Source organism: Micropterus salmoides, unplaced genomic scaffold (genome assembly GCF_014851395.1).
Source record: "Micropterus salmoides isolate LMB-PRFRI ecotype aquatic unplaced genomic scaffold, ASM1485139v1 Ms_hic_scaffold_2, whole genome shotgun sequence".
NCBI classification, from domain to species: domain Eukaryota; kingdom Metazoa; phylum Chordata; class Actinopteri; order Centrarchiformes; family Centrarchidae; genus Micropterus; species Micropterus salmoides.
Window position 1 is genome coordinate 28,956,305 of NW_024041150.1, and position 16,364 is coordinate 28,972,668.

A 16,364-nucleotide genomic window follows, 5' to 3' on the forward strand; every position below is an offset into this window, starting at 1 on the left:
GACAGAAATCATTCTTTCTTTCTTTCCTGAAACTCAACACGTTTAGAACTGGGATTAAATCCAAGATGAATTAGTTTCTTAACAGTAATCAGGTATTTTCCTGTGGTCATTTCATTGTAATCACCACTTTCTACTCATTGTTTGTGTTTTTTGTAATTGCATATATATTATTTTATTACACTAAAATAATATTAATGTGACTCATGAGAGACAGCATTTGTGAGCAGGGAGAGTCCAAATGAACTCTGCAGCATTATTAAAGAAAATAGTATCCCTGAAGTCATGCATGATTCAACATTCCCCAACATGCAGGAAGTCTTGAAAGGGAAGTGAAGAGTGACAGCCAAAGTGGATTCTGAGGAAAAATGGATGGATCACAAAAGCTGTGGTACAAGTATGGGAAAACAGGCTTTTCTCTTTTTTTAACCACTTCTCAGGAAATCTGTCGGTCTAGCTGTGAGTCTATAAAAGGGAGGTGCAGTGAACATGGAGCTCACAAACCGGAGAAGAATACACCAAGCAGGGATCAAGTCTTCAAATCTGAGGAGAGAAAACCACTGTAAAAACACAAGGCTTTGCTTCAGTCTGACACTCCAGAGATACGGGGATTCACCAGATCCTGTTTGAAGATCACTGTCTACCATTTAAGACAAGGATGAATACCACTATCCAGTGCATCATTCTCCTGGCTTGCACTTCCATTTGCACTTCAGCAAGTAAGTGTGCTAATCTATTGGATTGTGGAAATCTTTTTTGCTGTATTTCTACATTTAGGTGGCTTTAAATGAGCTTTTATTTTGCTGAGCCTAACATCAGAAAAACATGAGAGGTGAAACTGTAGAGATCCCATAGATTATTTACACTGTTGTCTTAATTTTTCCAGCTATCAAGCGCTGCCATTGTGTAAAAACCATAAGTAAGGTAAATCCCTCTCTCATCACTGATGTCAAGGAGATTGATCCTCTTCCATATTGCAACAAGAAAGAAGTCATGTAAGTATCTGCAGTAATATGAATAAACAGTAGTTTTTCATTTTCAGTGAAGATTATTGTTTTTCCGTGACAGTAATTCATAAGTCCTGTTTAGAGAGTTATTTTAAATTAAAGCTTTCTCCTTCTCCTACAGTGTCACACTGAAAGATAACAGCCAAAGGTGTCTTGACCCCAATGGAAAATTCACCAAAGGATATCTGCAATGGTAAGTCCAAAGACAAGCTTTTTACAGGGTGCAATCTCATTATCTGCTGTTCAACACAACATTAACTAATATTGATTTAATTAGTTGAGGGAAAGCTTGCTGAGGTCAACAGTCACTTTGCACATCTGGTTGTTGTTACTGTCTGAAGGTTGAACATAATGTGTTTTCTTCACAGGAGGAGGGCAGCCCGTGTTGAGAAGATAAAAACCACCAGCCCAGAAACAGCCACAGTGTCAGCCACTGCAGTGCAAACATCATCATAATTGCTTGTATTTATCATCCTTGCAATTAAAATGAGGTATCAACTTGTAAGAAGAAAGATCATCATACCTTTCCAAAGTAAGGGTATGGTTGGTGTAGTGCCTGCTTGTTTCAAGAAAATAAGAACGTACAATATTGAAACAAGTGAAATTGTTTCACTTCACTTGGTATGAGGTTTGCACATTGGCAGCTAAAACATGACAGCAGCCATTACTGAGCACTGGAGTGTCAAGTGCCTGAGAGCACAAGGTACATGTATGAGGATTAATTTTGGTGGATGGGAAACTGTTCTCCCAGCTTGCGATTTATGCACGCTGACGAGACTGACATATTTCCATATTAAAATACTGCCTTAAGATTGAATCCATGTTTTTTTCTGTGGTAGTATTATATGTGTGTCCTCATTGCTGAGCTCTTATTCGCTACATCTTTAGGCACATTATAACAGTCTGTAAAAGCATTGTTTGTGATGTAATTCAAGGTGCCTGATAATAATGTGAACGTCATTACCTTTTTTGTATTTTAGAAATTAAATGTGAACTGTTTTTTCTATAATGTTTTATTACAAACAAACATATTTATGAGTGTATATATCTATATATGTGTTCTGTGTTTGTTTTTTAAAGATTGAAATAATGTCTGAAGTGGGGCTTTTGCTCAAAACACCACAAGGTGGTACACTAATAAATCACAGGAGCATTATCTAGTGTGTGGACTCTGTTTTTCATTTTACTTCTCACCAGCACATTATTTAGCACATTTGGATGTGCGCATCTTTTTTCATTTTTCATGTATTAAGTCTGGCCATGTAGCATTGTTGATGAAGAACTGAATTTTTTTTCAGTTGAGTCATTTTATTATTCCAAATGTGAAACTTGACTTGCAGTCAGGTACACAACATAAAAATAACACAACTACAAAAACAACAGCAAAAACAGTACAAAAATGTACATTTATATAATAAGATTTTTACAACATGCAGAGTTTTACACAGTAAAACTAATGACAACCTCTAAAAACAATCAACAAAGTTACAAATACAGGGCTGTTACACAGGAAATAAAGGAGTTTTGCTCCTACTGCACTTGAACTGGCGTACTCTAAATCTACTGTGAGTGAAGGGGGAGCTATGTGCAGTTTAATGTAAACCTTGCCTTGCGAGGAACCTGCGAGACAGAGATAGCCATCAGGGGGTCAGCGATCACCTTGCCAGCCAGGATACAATCCCTAAATATCAGGTTACCACACCAAGCAATCACAGACAAAGTAAGAACTGATTGCAATAAATGACTTGTAAAACAACCTTCACACAGATCAGATTAGATTTACATCAAATTTCAGGTCACTATCAATGACCAAGATATGTATAATGTTTTACAAATTCAATATGAATTCCTTTGATGAAGGTCTGAGACGGTGTGGGGATGATTTCCTTCTAAAATCAATGACCTTGGTCTTTGTGGCATTTAATCGGATGAAGGCCTGCATGTTGTAAAAATCTTATTATATAAATGTACATTTTTGTACTGTTTTTGCTGTTGTTTTTGTAGTTGTGTTATTTTTATGTTGTGTACCTGACTGCAAGTCAAGTTTCACATTTGGAATAATAAAATGACTCAACTGAAAAAATATTCAGTTCTTCATCAACAATGCTACATGGCCAGACTTAACACATGAAAAATGAAAAAATGAATTTGAATTGAAATTGAAATCTTCAGGTTTGTAAAGCTAGAACCATGAAATGTTTTTTTTCAGATGCCAATTCATTTTCTCTCAGATATGATGTAGTTCTACTAGCTGAACTTGTATAAGCTGTTAAGTAATAATAATAAATATATTTAAGGAAAAGTTCTGTAATACTGCAGTAGGCCTATGTGTACGATATACAATGAGCACTGCTGTTCAAATCTCTTTTTATTTTTGATAGGCTACATTTGTATTTTTGAAATACAAGTATCAATAGTCTTTTATCAGATTTACCTATTTTTATAATTTCTATTTGTTCAGGTCAATTATAAACTATAGGTCAAATTTAACCGTTGAAACTTGAGAGAATTGGCTGGGGCCGAGTGGCTCCTCCTCTAACACGTGTTATCACACTCCAAACGTTTGATAAAACTTGAGAGCTCTGGTAACGTTAACTATTAGTTTTTATGTAAGTTAGAGTTGTAAATTATCTCCGTGGTGCAACTGTTTTTATTTCGGTAATGCATAAAACACATTAGTAATAATTTACACTAGGCTAATAACTAGGCTAAGTTTGAACTCACAGCTGCTCGAACAGGCTGCTCATCACCTCCTCTGTAAATTACTGAAGTTACTAACCATTTCACAAAGAGGACCAGTGACATAACAAACCAGGATTCACTTCAGGACTGAAAGACAGTGATGGGGTGAAGCCGACTTCAAACTTGGAACATGTAAGTTGTGGACTTTATATGCAGTTTTACTGTAATACAGTATGTTAGCCAAGTGAACTTGCCGCTAGCATGCTGCGTGGCTAATGCGGCTAACGTTAGCCCCATTAGCATTAAGCCTGAAGCCTGAAGCCAATCAAAACGCCCCAGTAGTCGGTGGGACGTGGTGGGTTACTTTTAGTGGAGCTACTGTAACGCTGACGTTAGCTCTGCTTATTAAGATGTCTTCTGCTCTTGATGTTCACTGATAACGTTATGACGGCCTGTTGTTGTTGTGATATGCATATGTAACGTCACTTTCTTGGGTATAACTTTGACATCAAGCTGCAAACTTGCTCATACCCAAAAGATTTAACATTAGAGAACCGTGTTTAAAGTCAGGCAGAGACCAAAACATTATAATTCAGATTTACTTAACGTTAACTTGCTGCTATTCTAGTATCAGTATCAAAGAATACGGAGTTAAATAGATGTTTTGAGTCATTTCTTTATGTAATGTGGCCACGGAGAGAACGCACGTTATTCGCCCGAACTAAGCATTTCCTCTCCTTAAGTACAGAACAAGTACAAAGCAAACAACAGCCAACAAATGGTAGATGAAGGAAAACAAATGGCAGTATTTGCATACACTCTTCTGCAAACAGTTCTGAGTCCCAGTGGGCGTGTTCCTGCCCTCCTGTCGGTCTGGGCTGGGGATTTGGAGGTGTCACTGTCAGCAGTAGGTGTGCGTCTCTTCCTTCACCGTTTCTCCTGAGCCAGGAAGAGGCTGCTGATGGAAATAAAAACTTCTTGGGACAGTTAATTTGAGTCTTTTTCCCATTTTGTCCTTTCCCAGCAACTGGTATGTGAAATGGGGAAACAGTCCTCCGGTCATGGCACAATGCATGTTCTCTCCCCCGTCTGTCAGTTCTTTCCTGGGGTTTCTCAGTCAAAAGGGCAGTACTTGCCATATGTTTCTCTAATGACAAAAGGATTAGTGGCTTGGAGACAACGTATGGAGGTGGCAACACCTGATCTGGCCTTTTGTGTGTCTCTTTCTTCTCATTATTTAAAACTGCATTCCTTATCTGTTGTTTTACCATTAACCCTGCCACTGATTTTTGTTCTCTCAAATGTGCTTCTTTTTCCCATTTCTCAAAAGCTTGCCAATCAATCTTTTTCTTTCCTATTTTCTTTGCTTTCTCTGTAAACGTAATTCTACATCTCCCTAAACAATCTGTATTCAGTGTGCCTAGGATAGGAAAAATGCCTTCAGTTACATCATGCCAAAGTGGGACATCAACAACCACACTGTTCCCCCATTTCTCTACCATTATTTTAGCTGAACCTGAAAGAGTGTCAGGCAAAGAATTTGTTTTTTTCCCCCAATTTGTCCCCCATGTTCTACTGACTCAGACTCACTGAACAAATAACGAAACTACAGCAATTATCATTATGCAAACACACGGCTATGGGCCAGAGTTTGACCCAGGCCGCTGCAGCAAGGACAGCCTTAAAACGAACGTTTGTGTTTTTGTATTTCCTCTCCTTAAGTACAGATCAAGTACAAAGCAAACAACAGCCAACAAATGGTAGATGAAGGAAAACAAATGGCAGAGTATTCGCATACACTCAAATCTCTTCCTGAGCTAAGAAAGGAAATGCAAAAGTATGTGGCATCAGATGTTGTCTCTTGATTGGTCTATGTTAAAACTCTCACCTACATGCCAGCAGATGTTTATTGTAAATCAGACAACCTTTTGCTTAGGAATAAAAACCCTGTGACCAATGCTAATTTCTCACAAGTTAATTACAGTGAAATCCTAAAAATCAGCAACTTATAATGTATTTCTCACAGCGATCACCACACACACTGCTAAATACAAGCTTCTCCTGATTCAAGACTAAATGTATTTGCAGTTTTACATGGCTGACCTTTAAATAACAGTGACTGCCATGTTTTACAGATCATCTGAGTGACATGGTGATGTTCACGTTTGATGAGATATTCCTCGACCCACCACATTCTACTCAGTCTGAAAACTCAGGAGGATGATATTACTGGGCAGACGTCATGCTTCAGTCAAGCACCTGAAGTGAAGACAACACAGTGGCCAGCAGCAGCAGAAAGTCTTTGTACCCACAGGAAGACGTCTCAGGATGTCCACTGTGATCTGAGCTCTGTTACCAGCCGGCACATCTCCAATATACAAGAAACCCTCGATTTGTGTTTCCATTTCATTGGCTATGAATAAAGTGATATATTTTTAAGAGGGTTTTGGTCTTTTTAAATTTAGTGTTAAGGGACCTTGGGTTTTAGTGAAATATAATTCATCACAAAGGTTTTCTGAAAAACGTATTTAAATTCATGCATATAGAAGGCTTGGAAAACCTCGTCCATCTCACATCTTTACCAGGAAAATGTAGTGACTCAGTAAGCCAGACATCTTTCTCATTTCATGAACAGTTTGATAAAGTATTTAAAACATGCGATTGTCTGAGAAAAACTTTTCAAGTGAAAATATCCAGGTTAATCTGAAACAAGTAGCTGCAGATACTTTGATTACTGAGCTACTTTTCAAGTAAATAGTACACATGTCGTGATGAGGTATTCAGATGCTTTACTTACAAATATTCTAAAACCAGTCTAATGTTTGCATGCAAAAAGCTCACTTTGAAAGGTAACTAACTAGTAAATCTGTCAGATAAATGTAGTGAAGTAAAAAGTAGAAAGTGGCATGAAAAGAAAATACTCAAGTAAAGTACAAATACCTCTCATTTGTACTTGTACAGCAATGGAATTAGTATAGTCACAAATGTATTGTAGCTGTGTGAAAACATTTTGTACTTTCAAAAGTTTGAATGTCTAAAATCTGTACATATAGATTTAGTTTTTCAGTCTGTAAGAAGATCTGTAACTACATATGAAATTTTTAAATAAAGAAGATTTGCACAAATTCTTAGTTAATTTCATAAGAGTTAATACTTAGTTACATTCCACCTACACTCAATCAACCCATTAGTCATCACAACAGTTTTTTTCTTTTACTTGGAAGGAGGAAAGTGACAAATCTTTCATCAGTTACGCTCCCTGTTGCAATAGCTATTGCAGCAACACTGATAAAACTTTTACTTCTGGCCAATCTTCCCATTTGGTGAACAATGAACATCGATCAGGCTCGGTTGTCCTTACTGAGATATATATTTATTTCAACAACACAAATCTGACGGCAGAGAAACCTTCAGTACAGAGAGCACTTACAAGTTCATTCTCCACCAAAACCTTAAAGTGTTAATGCATTATCTCGGTTTTATATGGTGCCTAAGTTCTTGTATGACATCTCTGTGGGAGGGGTAGACAATGTGACTCTAAGCCAAGATCAGTACTTATCATAACAAGCTGGAACATCCCCAAGCCCTCAGCATGTATTCATCATGTGTCAGTAAGGGTGATAAGGTCACTAATCATGACGCTTTTATAATAAACAATACATTTCTTCATGAGCCATTAACGTTTCTGCTGATTTCATGTTTTCTATTCTTTTTTAGCACTGTCCTCCATCTCTGAACAGTTTAAGGGCAGAACTAACCGGAAAAGGACTTTGAAATGAGAAATCATATCGTCATAAGTATTACGGTATCTACATTTGTAATTATTAACCTTATTAAACCAATGCAGTGTATACACTATGTACAATAGTATGGCCATTCTGTGTTATGGGTTGTTAAAAGTCCAAAGAAGTTTTCCAAAGAATTTTGCTGAGTCATACTGTAATACATCATTTCATATCTTGCAGTCATGTGGCCTTGAGGCTTTGCACGATGACATGTCTTTACCCCACATTTATGACACGAACGTCTGATCAAAACACATGCCTTCAATCAAAAGGGAGTAATATTTCTCAAGTCAAATCTGAAAGTGCTTTGTTATCAAAAAGATGAGTTTAGTTGTCATCTTATCGTAGGAAAATACATTAACAAATGATCCTTGGTGAACAGATACTTGTATCTGGGGTCAAAAAGCCATTCATTGTGAGGATACTTGGTGTTGATTCAACCTGACATATTAAGAAAAAACAGACAGAAACTTGTATACAAATCTTTTCAGCATCAATGAATTAGTTTAGCTTCAAAACTTGAAAACAAATTGATTGAAACAATGTAGATGACATTACTTTTCTGTTTCCTCTTAAAATTCCATATTTCAACATAAGATGTTTTAAGAATAAAAACAAAACTAGTTTATATCATCAGATGGATATATATATATATATATATATATATATATATATATCATTGTAGTCAGTTAGTGTTTTTTTTTTACAAACAGATGAAGATTATGAGAATTTCTGTAACCTGAAATGAAAAAAGGAAAAAATGTGTTAAACAGTGTAAACACGAAAACAAATTCTACTGATGATATAAACATAAATAAAATAGAAATGGCACTAAAACTAAAATGTGTTTCACTTTCAATCTTATGCACAGGACAAAGATTTGGGTAGTTCCACTCATTCATCATTGAAAATCTGTCATAAATAATGAATCAACTGCCAAAATACCAAAAACTTAAAGCTGGATAATTTTTTATTTATAAGCTAAACATCACACACACACACATTTGGCAAATTATTGGCCTTATAAAGTTGCTATGGGTAATACGTTAAACAGCTGTCTATTTACAGGTCCAGCAATCACTATGCAGCATTATTTTTGATTCAGAGTCATGTTTCTGGCAACAAGATGAATCAAGAATTCACTTGCATGATAGCTCTGTTTTTTTGGTCTTCACCAACTCCTGAGTAAAATGGGTTCAGTAACAGCCAAATGCTCCAATCTGTTCACTCGTTAGTTGCTAACTGTGTCAGCTATTTTTTTTGGGCAGGTCTATCAGCCAAAAACAGCCAAACATATTGTTGATGAGAGCAGAGAGAGTGAACTTACACCCAAAAGTTAAAAAACAAAACAATGTGCCAAAATAAGCCAAAACGCTCCATAGAGCTGAGGGGGACTGCTGAGTTGGGTGAGATTCTGTTGTGAGTTTGCCACTAGGCGTGACCACTTTCACATTACACATAGTCATTTGAGCCATTGTTTACATCAAAATATGTATTAATGCTACTTTGCCAATGGCCCTTCTTCCCGAAATCAATAAATAGTTGCTGAGAGTAAGTCAAACAAAAATACATCCACACCACAAGCTAACACCAAATGGGAAAAACATTATGTGAGAAGAAATAGTGAACTATTTCACATAGTCACTGTATTGTGCTGTATATACAGGGTCACATCAAGCCCCAGGGAAAAAAACAACAACACTACTATCTCACAGTATCATGTGCCCAGCAGCCACAGGTAACACCCTGTTTACAGAAGTGTATCTGATGATCATTTTATCATTTTCCTCTTTCAGAGTCAGAGGGGGAAAACAGAGTTGAATACAGCTGCAGAGCTATGAAAAGCAGAAGAGCCATGAAGCTGTTGGCTGACCATCCAGGCAGACATGCTCCATCTGTGTGACTCATTTCTCTGGCCGCTGACCGTGAGCGTGCCGTCTCCTAACCATGAACCTTCCACATGACTATCTTCTGCTGCACATGTGAATGCACCAAAGTGAAACCAACACACACACATACAAATTAAAATTTCCCACAGCTAGATTCATGAGGAGCACATGATCACCGTATGTGCAAATATTGAAAGACAAAATGTATTTAAACAGTCTCAACAGCTAAATGGTATCAATCTGGTAGCATACAGAACCTAACAAGCATCTGCATAAACAAGATGAAGCTCTGCATTCTGCTTGTGTTTGGGACCCTGTTTGTCGTCATTAACGGTAAGAGCACAACTACACAGTGGTGAATTTCCTGTGTAACTAAACATTCCTGAGGTCTGTAACTGACAGTTAAAAGTGGGTTGTTTAGGCTGCTACTGATAAACTCATTAGTTTTTCAAACAACATTAGGCACTGGGATTCCTGCGCAGTTGTTCTTTGCTAGAATATAAAACCAACAATCTGGGAACAGCATTTGTACTTTAATAGGACATTTAACATGCTGCCAAAAGCAAGAGCAAGAACGTTGTTGTCGGTGAACCACGTTTGCAACTGTAAAGGAAATTCTGCTATATGTGGACATTTTAAAGCAAGGATTAATCCCTTGAACTTTTGAGCATTAAAAATATCCCACTGAGATGCATTAAAAACATTATATTTATTTAATATTTAATCCAAGCAAAATAATAACTCTGTTTTTTCAGGTTGAAGCCCATTTAATGAAACATGTACTCGCTGATCACTTTCCTAAGCCTGCAGCAGAAAGTGTTTTCCCACAGTTAAGGCAGCAGTTTTTTCCCCCTGTGACATGAAAATCACCTTGTAGAGACATATCAAACTTCTGTTATTGTTGCATTGTATTGTCCGCGTTGATCTGAAAAGTCTGTGTTGTGTCACCACACCAGTAACCAGAGGTGGAGGAAGTATTCAGATCAATTAGTTAAGGGAAATTAGCAATATCACAGTGTAAAACTTCTCCACTACAAGTAGAAGTCCTGCATTCAAAATTTTACTTGAATGAAGTGTGCAAGTATTAGTGATGTTTTTATAGGTCTGGTGAGACCAAAGACAATTGTCCAGCCTTTCCAGGCTGGACAATAAAGTGGTATTCTATTCTATTCTATTATCAGCAAAATGGTTTGATCCTTGTTTCATGATGGCTCCACGAAGATTCAACTGTGAGATTGGGAGTTGAATAAGGTGGCTCCTATCAAATCGTTCTGGGGTCAACTCTACTCCAAGTAAAGTAAAAGTTCATCAAAATTGTACGGTAGTGAATGTAGCTACTTTGTTTACATTCCGCCCCTGAAGGAAAACAAAACAAATTGCAGGCATCCATTGCGCAATGTCTATAGAAAGTCTTCTCTGATAACATCTCAATAATACTAAATGTCTCATCTACAAAGTATGTATTTAAATGGTGCATTTGTATAATATTTTAGCAGGAAGATCACTAGAAGAGAAAAGGGGCAAAGAAAAACGTGCAAATTGTAAGAATGTTGCAATTCCACATCTGGTGGTTGTGATGAAAGCATGGCTTTACAAAGTGTTCTTGTTTGCATTTTATTCATGGATCAATGACCATGGTCTTACAACGTTACGATAAGGCAATACCAACTTCTCAGTAAAATAAAATAAGGAAGGGAAAGTTGCAAAATCACTGTAATTAGTGCATGGTTTACGCTGACCTTGTGATTTCACATGGATATTGCCAAACCTTTGCAGGTCAAAGTAAAATAGATCCTCAGCAATCCAAGTTTCTTCTCTCACTGTGATACAGTTGTGCTCAAAAGTTTGCATACCCTTGAAGAATTGGTAATATATATACCATGTGTAAAGAAAACACGAGTGAGCAGGCAAAACACATGTCTTTTATCTCTTATGGGATTCACATTGAACTGTAGGTCATAACAGAATGGCATAATCATAAATGGCAACAAAGAAAAAAATGAACTGACCCCTGTTCAAAGGTCTGCATACCTTTAGTTCTTAATACTGTGTATTGCCACCTTTAGCATCAATGACAGCGTGCAGTCTTTTGTAATAGTTGTCGATGAGGCCCCGAATTCTTGCAGGTGGTGTAGCTGCCCACTCATCTTGGCAAAATACCTCCAGTTCATGCAAAGTCTTTGGTCGTCTTGCATGAACTGCACTTTTGAGATCTCCCCAGAATGGCTCAATGAGGTTAAGGTCAGGAGACTTTGATGGCCACTTCAGAACCTTCACCTTGGCCTTGTGCTTAGGGTCATTATCATGCTGGAAAGTCCAAGAGCGTCCCATACGCAGCTTCTGTGCAGGAGAATACAAATTGTCTGCCAGTATTTTCTGATAACATGCTGCATTCATCTTGCCATCAGTTTTCACAAGATTCCCTGTGCCTTTAGAGCTCACACACCCACCAAAACATCAGTGAGCCAGCGCCATGCTTCACAGTGGGGATGGTATTCTGTTCACTATAGGCCTTGTTGACCCCTCTCCAAACATAGCGCTCATGGTTGTGACCATAAAGCTCCATTTTGGTCCCGTCACTCCAAATTACAGTGTGCCAGAAGCTGTGAGGCATGTCAAGGTGTTTTCAGGCAATTTGTAACTTTTTTGGGCTCGAGTGGGCTTTTTTGTGGCATTGGCGCAGTAAAGGCTTCTTTCTGGCAACTCGACCATGCAGCTCATTTTTGTTCAAATACCGTCGTAGTGTACTCTTTGAAACAACCACACCATCTTTTTCCAGAGCAGCATGTATTTCTCCTGACATTACCTGTGGGTTCTTCTTTGTATCTCGAACAATTCTTCTCGCAGTTTTGGCTGGAATTTTTCTTGGTCTGCCTGACCTTGGCTTGGTATCAAGAGATCCAAGAATTTTCCACTTCTTAATAAGTGATTAAACAGTACTGACTGGCATTTGCAAGGCTTCGGATATCTTTTTATATATTATGTAAATCATAATATTTCTAACTGCTAAGCTGATAATGTAATACAAACACAAGATAATTTCTTCCTTGCATTACAAAATATTCCAAACTTTGAAACACCCAAAGTCTGCCAAGAAAGAGAAACCTAAGTGGGATTTCTGTCCGCTTAAACCGGTAAAATCAATATTCTGACTGAATGTCTGTTGATGACAGGTATGCCGCCAATCAGCAGGGACTACAACACACACTGCCGGTGCCTGCAGGTGGAGTCGAGGATCATCCCTCCAGACAATTTGAGGAGCATCAAAATCTTCCCTGAAGGGCCGCACTGCCCGGAAACAGAAGTCATGTAAGTTTAACAAAGTCATCATACAAAGACAATTTTGTCCCATTCCAAAAAAGACTCAATTCACATTGATGATTGCTGGTGAAATTCAACATGCTATACAATCAGGGCTGCAAGTCTTGTATAAAACATCAACCTCACACTTGAGAAGCTTGAAACCGCAGATGAATTCATTATCAGAAGTGTTGCAAAGTAACTTTTTTTTACTAACTTGAACTCCTGTCTTTCTCTAAACTGTCAACCATCAAATAAAGGCAAAAATGCAACCCAAAATAATCCCCGTAAAGATAACTTTCCTCACTCTGAAAACCAAAGAGAGAATCAGAAATCAGAATCAGAATTACAAATACTGCATTGGAAATTCTTGTGTCACAGGTGCACACATTGCACATCAAGGATGTTCATAAGTTAAACCTGACTGTGAAAGTGCTTTTTTCACAATTTTGTTGGATGGTGCAAAAACATAACATAAAACATACTAGGAATGATATCGCAGTTGACTCCATTATCATCTAATCTTAAATGCGCATTTACATGAACTGATAAAAATGGAGGTGGATGTGGTCATTTTTTTTATTATGTTAGATAAAAGATTGTGAAGACAATACAGAGCTGAGCTCCAGACTGACTGCTTGGAGTCTTTCCTCTACTTGGCAGCTTTCTGGTTTCTATGAGCATATAAAAAACATATGATATCAATTTGGACTTTGGAGTTTTTGGATTCTCTCCCTTGTTACGAAAGTATGTGTTTGATTAAGCATCGGTTCTTAGGAATATCCAAGTTCAGCACAAACCCTCATGAAGTGATTTAAAACACTAACAACTGTCAAACTGTTTTGATGATAATCTTGTTTTAATTATTATGGTCATGGTCTGTCGGTCTGAGGACCGTAAGGATGTGGTCTTGATATTTTTACTGAGATCTGGAGGGATTTACTGAGGATTAGTTTAAATCACGCACTTAAAAGTGGTAAAACTGTATCATCTGTTCAGTGACATCAATTTTAAAGACCAAAAGTGGAAGGATTTCTTAAAACAGTTTACTAGATTTGGCACAGTAGACCTCAACAAATTACTAGACAGAATGGAACAGTTGGAACTTTATTGGTTTGTTGAATGGGGGACTTCTTTATATTAAATGGTATTTACACACCTGAGTGAAGAAAAAATGACACGTGGAGTTCCCCAAGGCTACAAAGTCAATTAGACCCATTTTTCTGTGCACCATAAATCTGAACCCAACTCCCAGAAAAGTTAAGTTCTGCTCCAACTCTAAATTCTTTTAAAGTGAGCAGGTACAACATTCCTACTTGCCACTTCCTTTTATTATTTTAAATCAATTTTATCTTATGTTTGGCTTCTATTGCATTTTACTCATATTTAAAATTCTATTCATGTGTCTTTTTATATTAGAATTAGAATTGCCCTGTTGTTGAACGGGGCTATGCAAATGAAATTGTCCTTGTCTTGCCTTTGAAAATGGATTTAGATAATTGTGTGGGAGATAATCTCAAGCAAATGATAAAGAAGGTTTGGTTGCTAGTCAAAGACTTTGGTGCATGTGAAACCTCATGAATGTTTCTAAAATCCTGGCTTCACCTTTAATCTTTTTGAACAGAGCCGGGCTGGCCAGTGGGGTGAAGGTCTGCCTGAACCCTCGGTCCTCCTGGGTGAAAAAGCTGATCCACTTTGTCCTTGAGAAACAGTTACATCAGCAGGAAGGAGCACTTCCCAAGAATGAAGCATAAAATCATGGTGCATGCTAAGAAAGATGTTGCAATTAAAGCTGTTAAGAGTAACTAATTTCTGCAACTACGAGCCAAGCTGTTTTACTTTAGTAAATAAAAAGTGATTAAATTAATATTTAACCCAGTCTGTGTAACTTTTAATAACTTCTTTATGTAGTTAGTGTTATTTCAGCTTCATTGTGTCTTTTACATTGTATTTCCAATGTTTTTCACAAAATATTTGACACATTTAAAAAAAAAAAAAGACTGATTCTGGATTTATATTGTTGTAAGTGTAAGAAAGAGCATACAAATGCAGATAAGTATGTGATTATGTTCGGTAGGAAATGGAAAGTTACCAATCAGCTGTATGTAAAAGACTTTGTGTGCATAAGGTATTTAATTTTTCTTGTTAAAAGTAAAGTGTGATTTAAAAAGCATAATTTCTCTGTGAAGAAAGTTTGGCTGTATGACCTTTTGAAAGCAGATATGTAGCATGACTTGAGTAGTATTATAATGTGTAGCATATCATTTCCATGTAATTCTCCAGTTGGTGATTCTTGTTCAACAATATATGATTGATTACTTTGTTAAGGCTTTAATGATAATAAATATATGTTTGAAAAGTAAAATGTGTCACTTCTTGCATACAATCAACACCTGCCTTTGCTCTGGATATGAATCCAGTTGAACCATTGTGCAGGTAAGCTGTAATAAACTTCAGCTTTATCAGAATCCAAATCATCTTAATTGCTTACAGTCTCTGACAAAAGTCTTGTCGCTTGTGTACAAATTGACCTGAAGTGCTGCTGAAATATATTTCTAATCAAACAAGATTTCTTTTTACAAGAAATGGCTCATTTTAATCCCAACAGCTTTTGTAATAATGTTTCAGTGCAAAACGAAACTGTCAAAAAGTATTCTAAGATTCACAGCTTGGTAAAGCCCATTGAGTCAATTTTTGCAAAGACATAAGTGTTGTCGCCTTGTCATATGAGCTTCACCTGTGACTAATAATGGATCAATTAGGTCTCAGGTGTGTATAAAAACAACCCCAGTACACTAGACCTTCACATCAACAGCAACTAGACCTCTGCAAACATGCCTAAGATTCACCCTGAGACTAAAGTTTTGATTATCAAGAGGCTGAAGACCAGATCCACTGCTGATGTGGCAGACACCTTCAATGTGTCTCAGCGTCAAGTACAGAGGATAAAAAAAACATCTGAAGACACTGGAGACATTTTTGACAAGCCCAGGTCAGGCAGACCCCGCAAGACAACTGCTCGAGAGGACCGTTTGTTGGCTCGAAAATCCAAGGCCAGCCCATTTTCCACTGCAGCAGAGCTCCACGAGACCTGGTCACCTGAAGTCCCTCTGTCAACCAGAACAGTTTGTCGGATTCTGTCTCGAAATGGCCTCCATGGTCGAATCAGTGCCCAGAAGCCAGCACTAAACAAAAGACAATTGAAAAACCGTGTGGCATTTGCCATGGCCCACAGCCAGCTAAAAGGATTGACACTGGAAAAGTGGAAGAAGGTGGATTTTTCAGATGAATCTTCTGTTGAATTACACCACAGTCGCCTCAAATATTGCAGGAGACCTACTGGAGCCCGCATGGATCCGAGATTCACCCAGAAAACAGTGAAGTTTGGTGGCGGAAAAATCATGGTCTGGGGTTACATCCAGTATGGGGGTGTGCGAGAGATCTGCAGGGTGGAAGGCAACATCAATAGTCTAAAATACCAAGAAATCTTAGCTACCTCTTATATTCCCAACCATAAAAGAGGCCAAATTCTGCAGCAGGATGGTGCTCCATCGCATACTTCCATCTCCACATCAAAGTCCCTCAAGGCGAAGTAGATCAAGATGCTGCAGGATTGGCCAGTCCAGTCACCAGACATGAGCATCACTGAGCATATGTGGGGTAGGATGAAAGAGGAAGCATAGAAGACGAAACCAAAGAATATT

At 37.7% G+C, this 16,364-nt stretch overlaps 2 protein-coding genes across 3 annotated transcripts in view; both read left to right on the forward strand.

Moving 5' to 3' along the window:
* Nucleotides 1-2,160, forward strand: part of LOC119912333 (permeability factor 2-like) — an 18,615-nt gene extending 16,455 nt beyond the window's left edge. Inside the window, exons 1-4 of one of the 2 annotated variants that reach the window (XM_038731460.1) lie at nucleotides 479-716; nucleotides 884-992; nucleotides 1,126-1,197; nucleotides 1,373-2,160. In XM_038731460.1, the coding sequence (XP_038587388.1) occupies nucleotides 656-716; nucleotides 884-992; nucleotides 1,126-1,197; nucleotides 1,373-1,460 (330 nt within the window). In that variant the 5' untranslated portion in view covers nucleotides 479-655 and the 3' untranslated portion in view covers nucleotides 1,461-2,160. Of the gene's footprint in view, nucleotides 1-478; nucleotides 717-883; nucleotides 993-1,125; nucleotides 1,198-1,372 lie in introns of those variants that run through there. The other variant, XM_038731461.1, reaches the window with a different exon arrangement.
* A 7,312-nt stretch (nucleotides 2,161-9,472) lies between these two features.
* On the forward strand, nucleotides 9,473-14,800 carry cxcl19 (chemokine (C-X-C motif) ligand 19). The gene is made up of 3 exons (XM_038730124.1): nucleotides 9,473-9,693; nucleotides 12,534-12,669; nucleotides 14,285-14,800. Exons 1-3 carry the CDS (start codon nucleotides 9,642-9,644, stop codon nucleotides 14,412-14,414), a joined length of 318 nt encoding a protein of 105 aa, XP_038586052.1. The 5' UTR covers nucleotides 9,473-9,641; the 3' UTR covers nucleotides 14,415-14,800.
* Nucleotides 14,801-16,364: the final 1,564 nt, after the last annotated feature.

Coding starts and splice junctions, on each gene's coding strand:
- cxcl19 (XM_038730124.1), top strand. CDS start 9,642: ATGAAGCTCTGCATTCTGCTTGTGTTTGGGACCCTGTTTGTCGTCATT. Junction 9,694..12,533: donor CCTGTTTGTCGTCATTAACG/GTAAGAGCACAA, acceptor TGTTGATGACAG/GTATGCCGCCAATCAGCAGG. Junction 12,670..14,284: donor TGCCCGGAAACAGAAGTCAT/GTAAGTTTAACA, acceptor CTTTTTGAACAG/AGCCGGGCTGGCCAGTGGGG.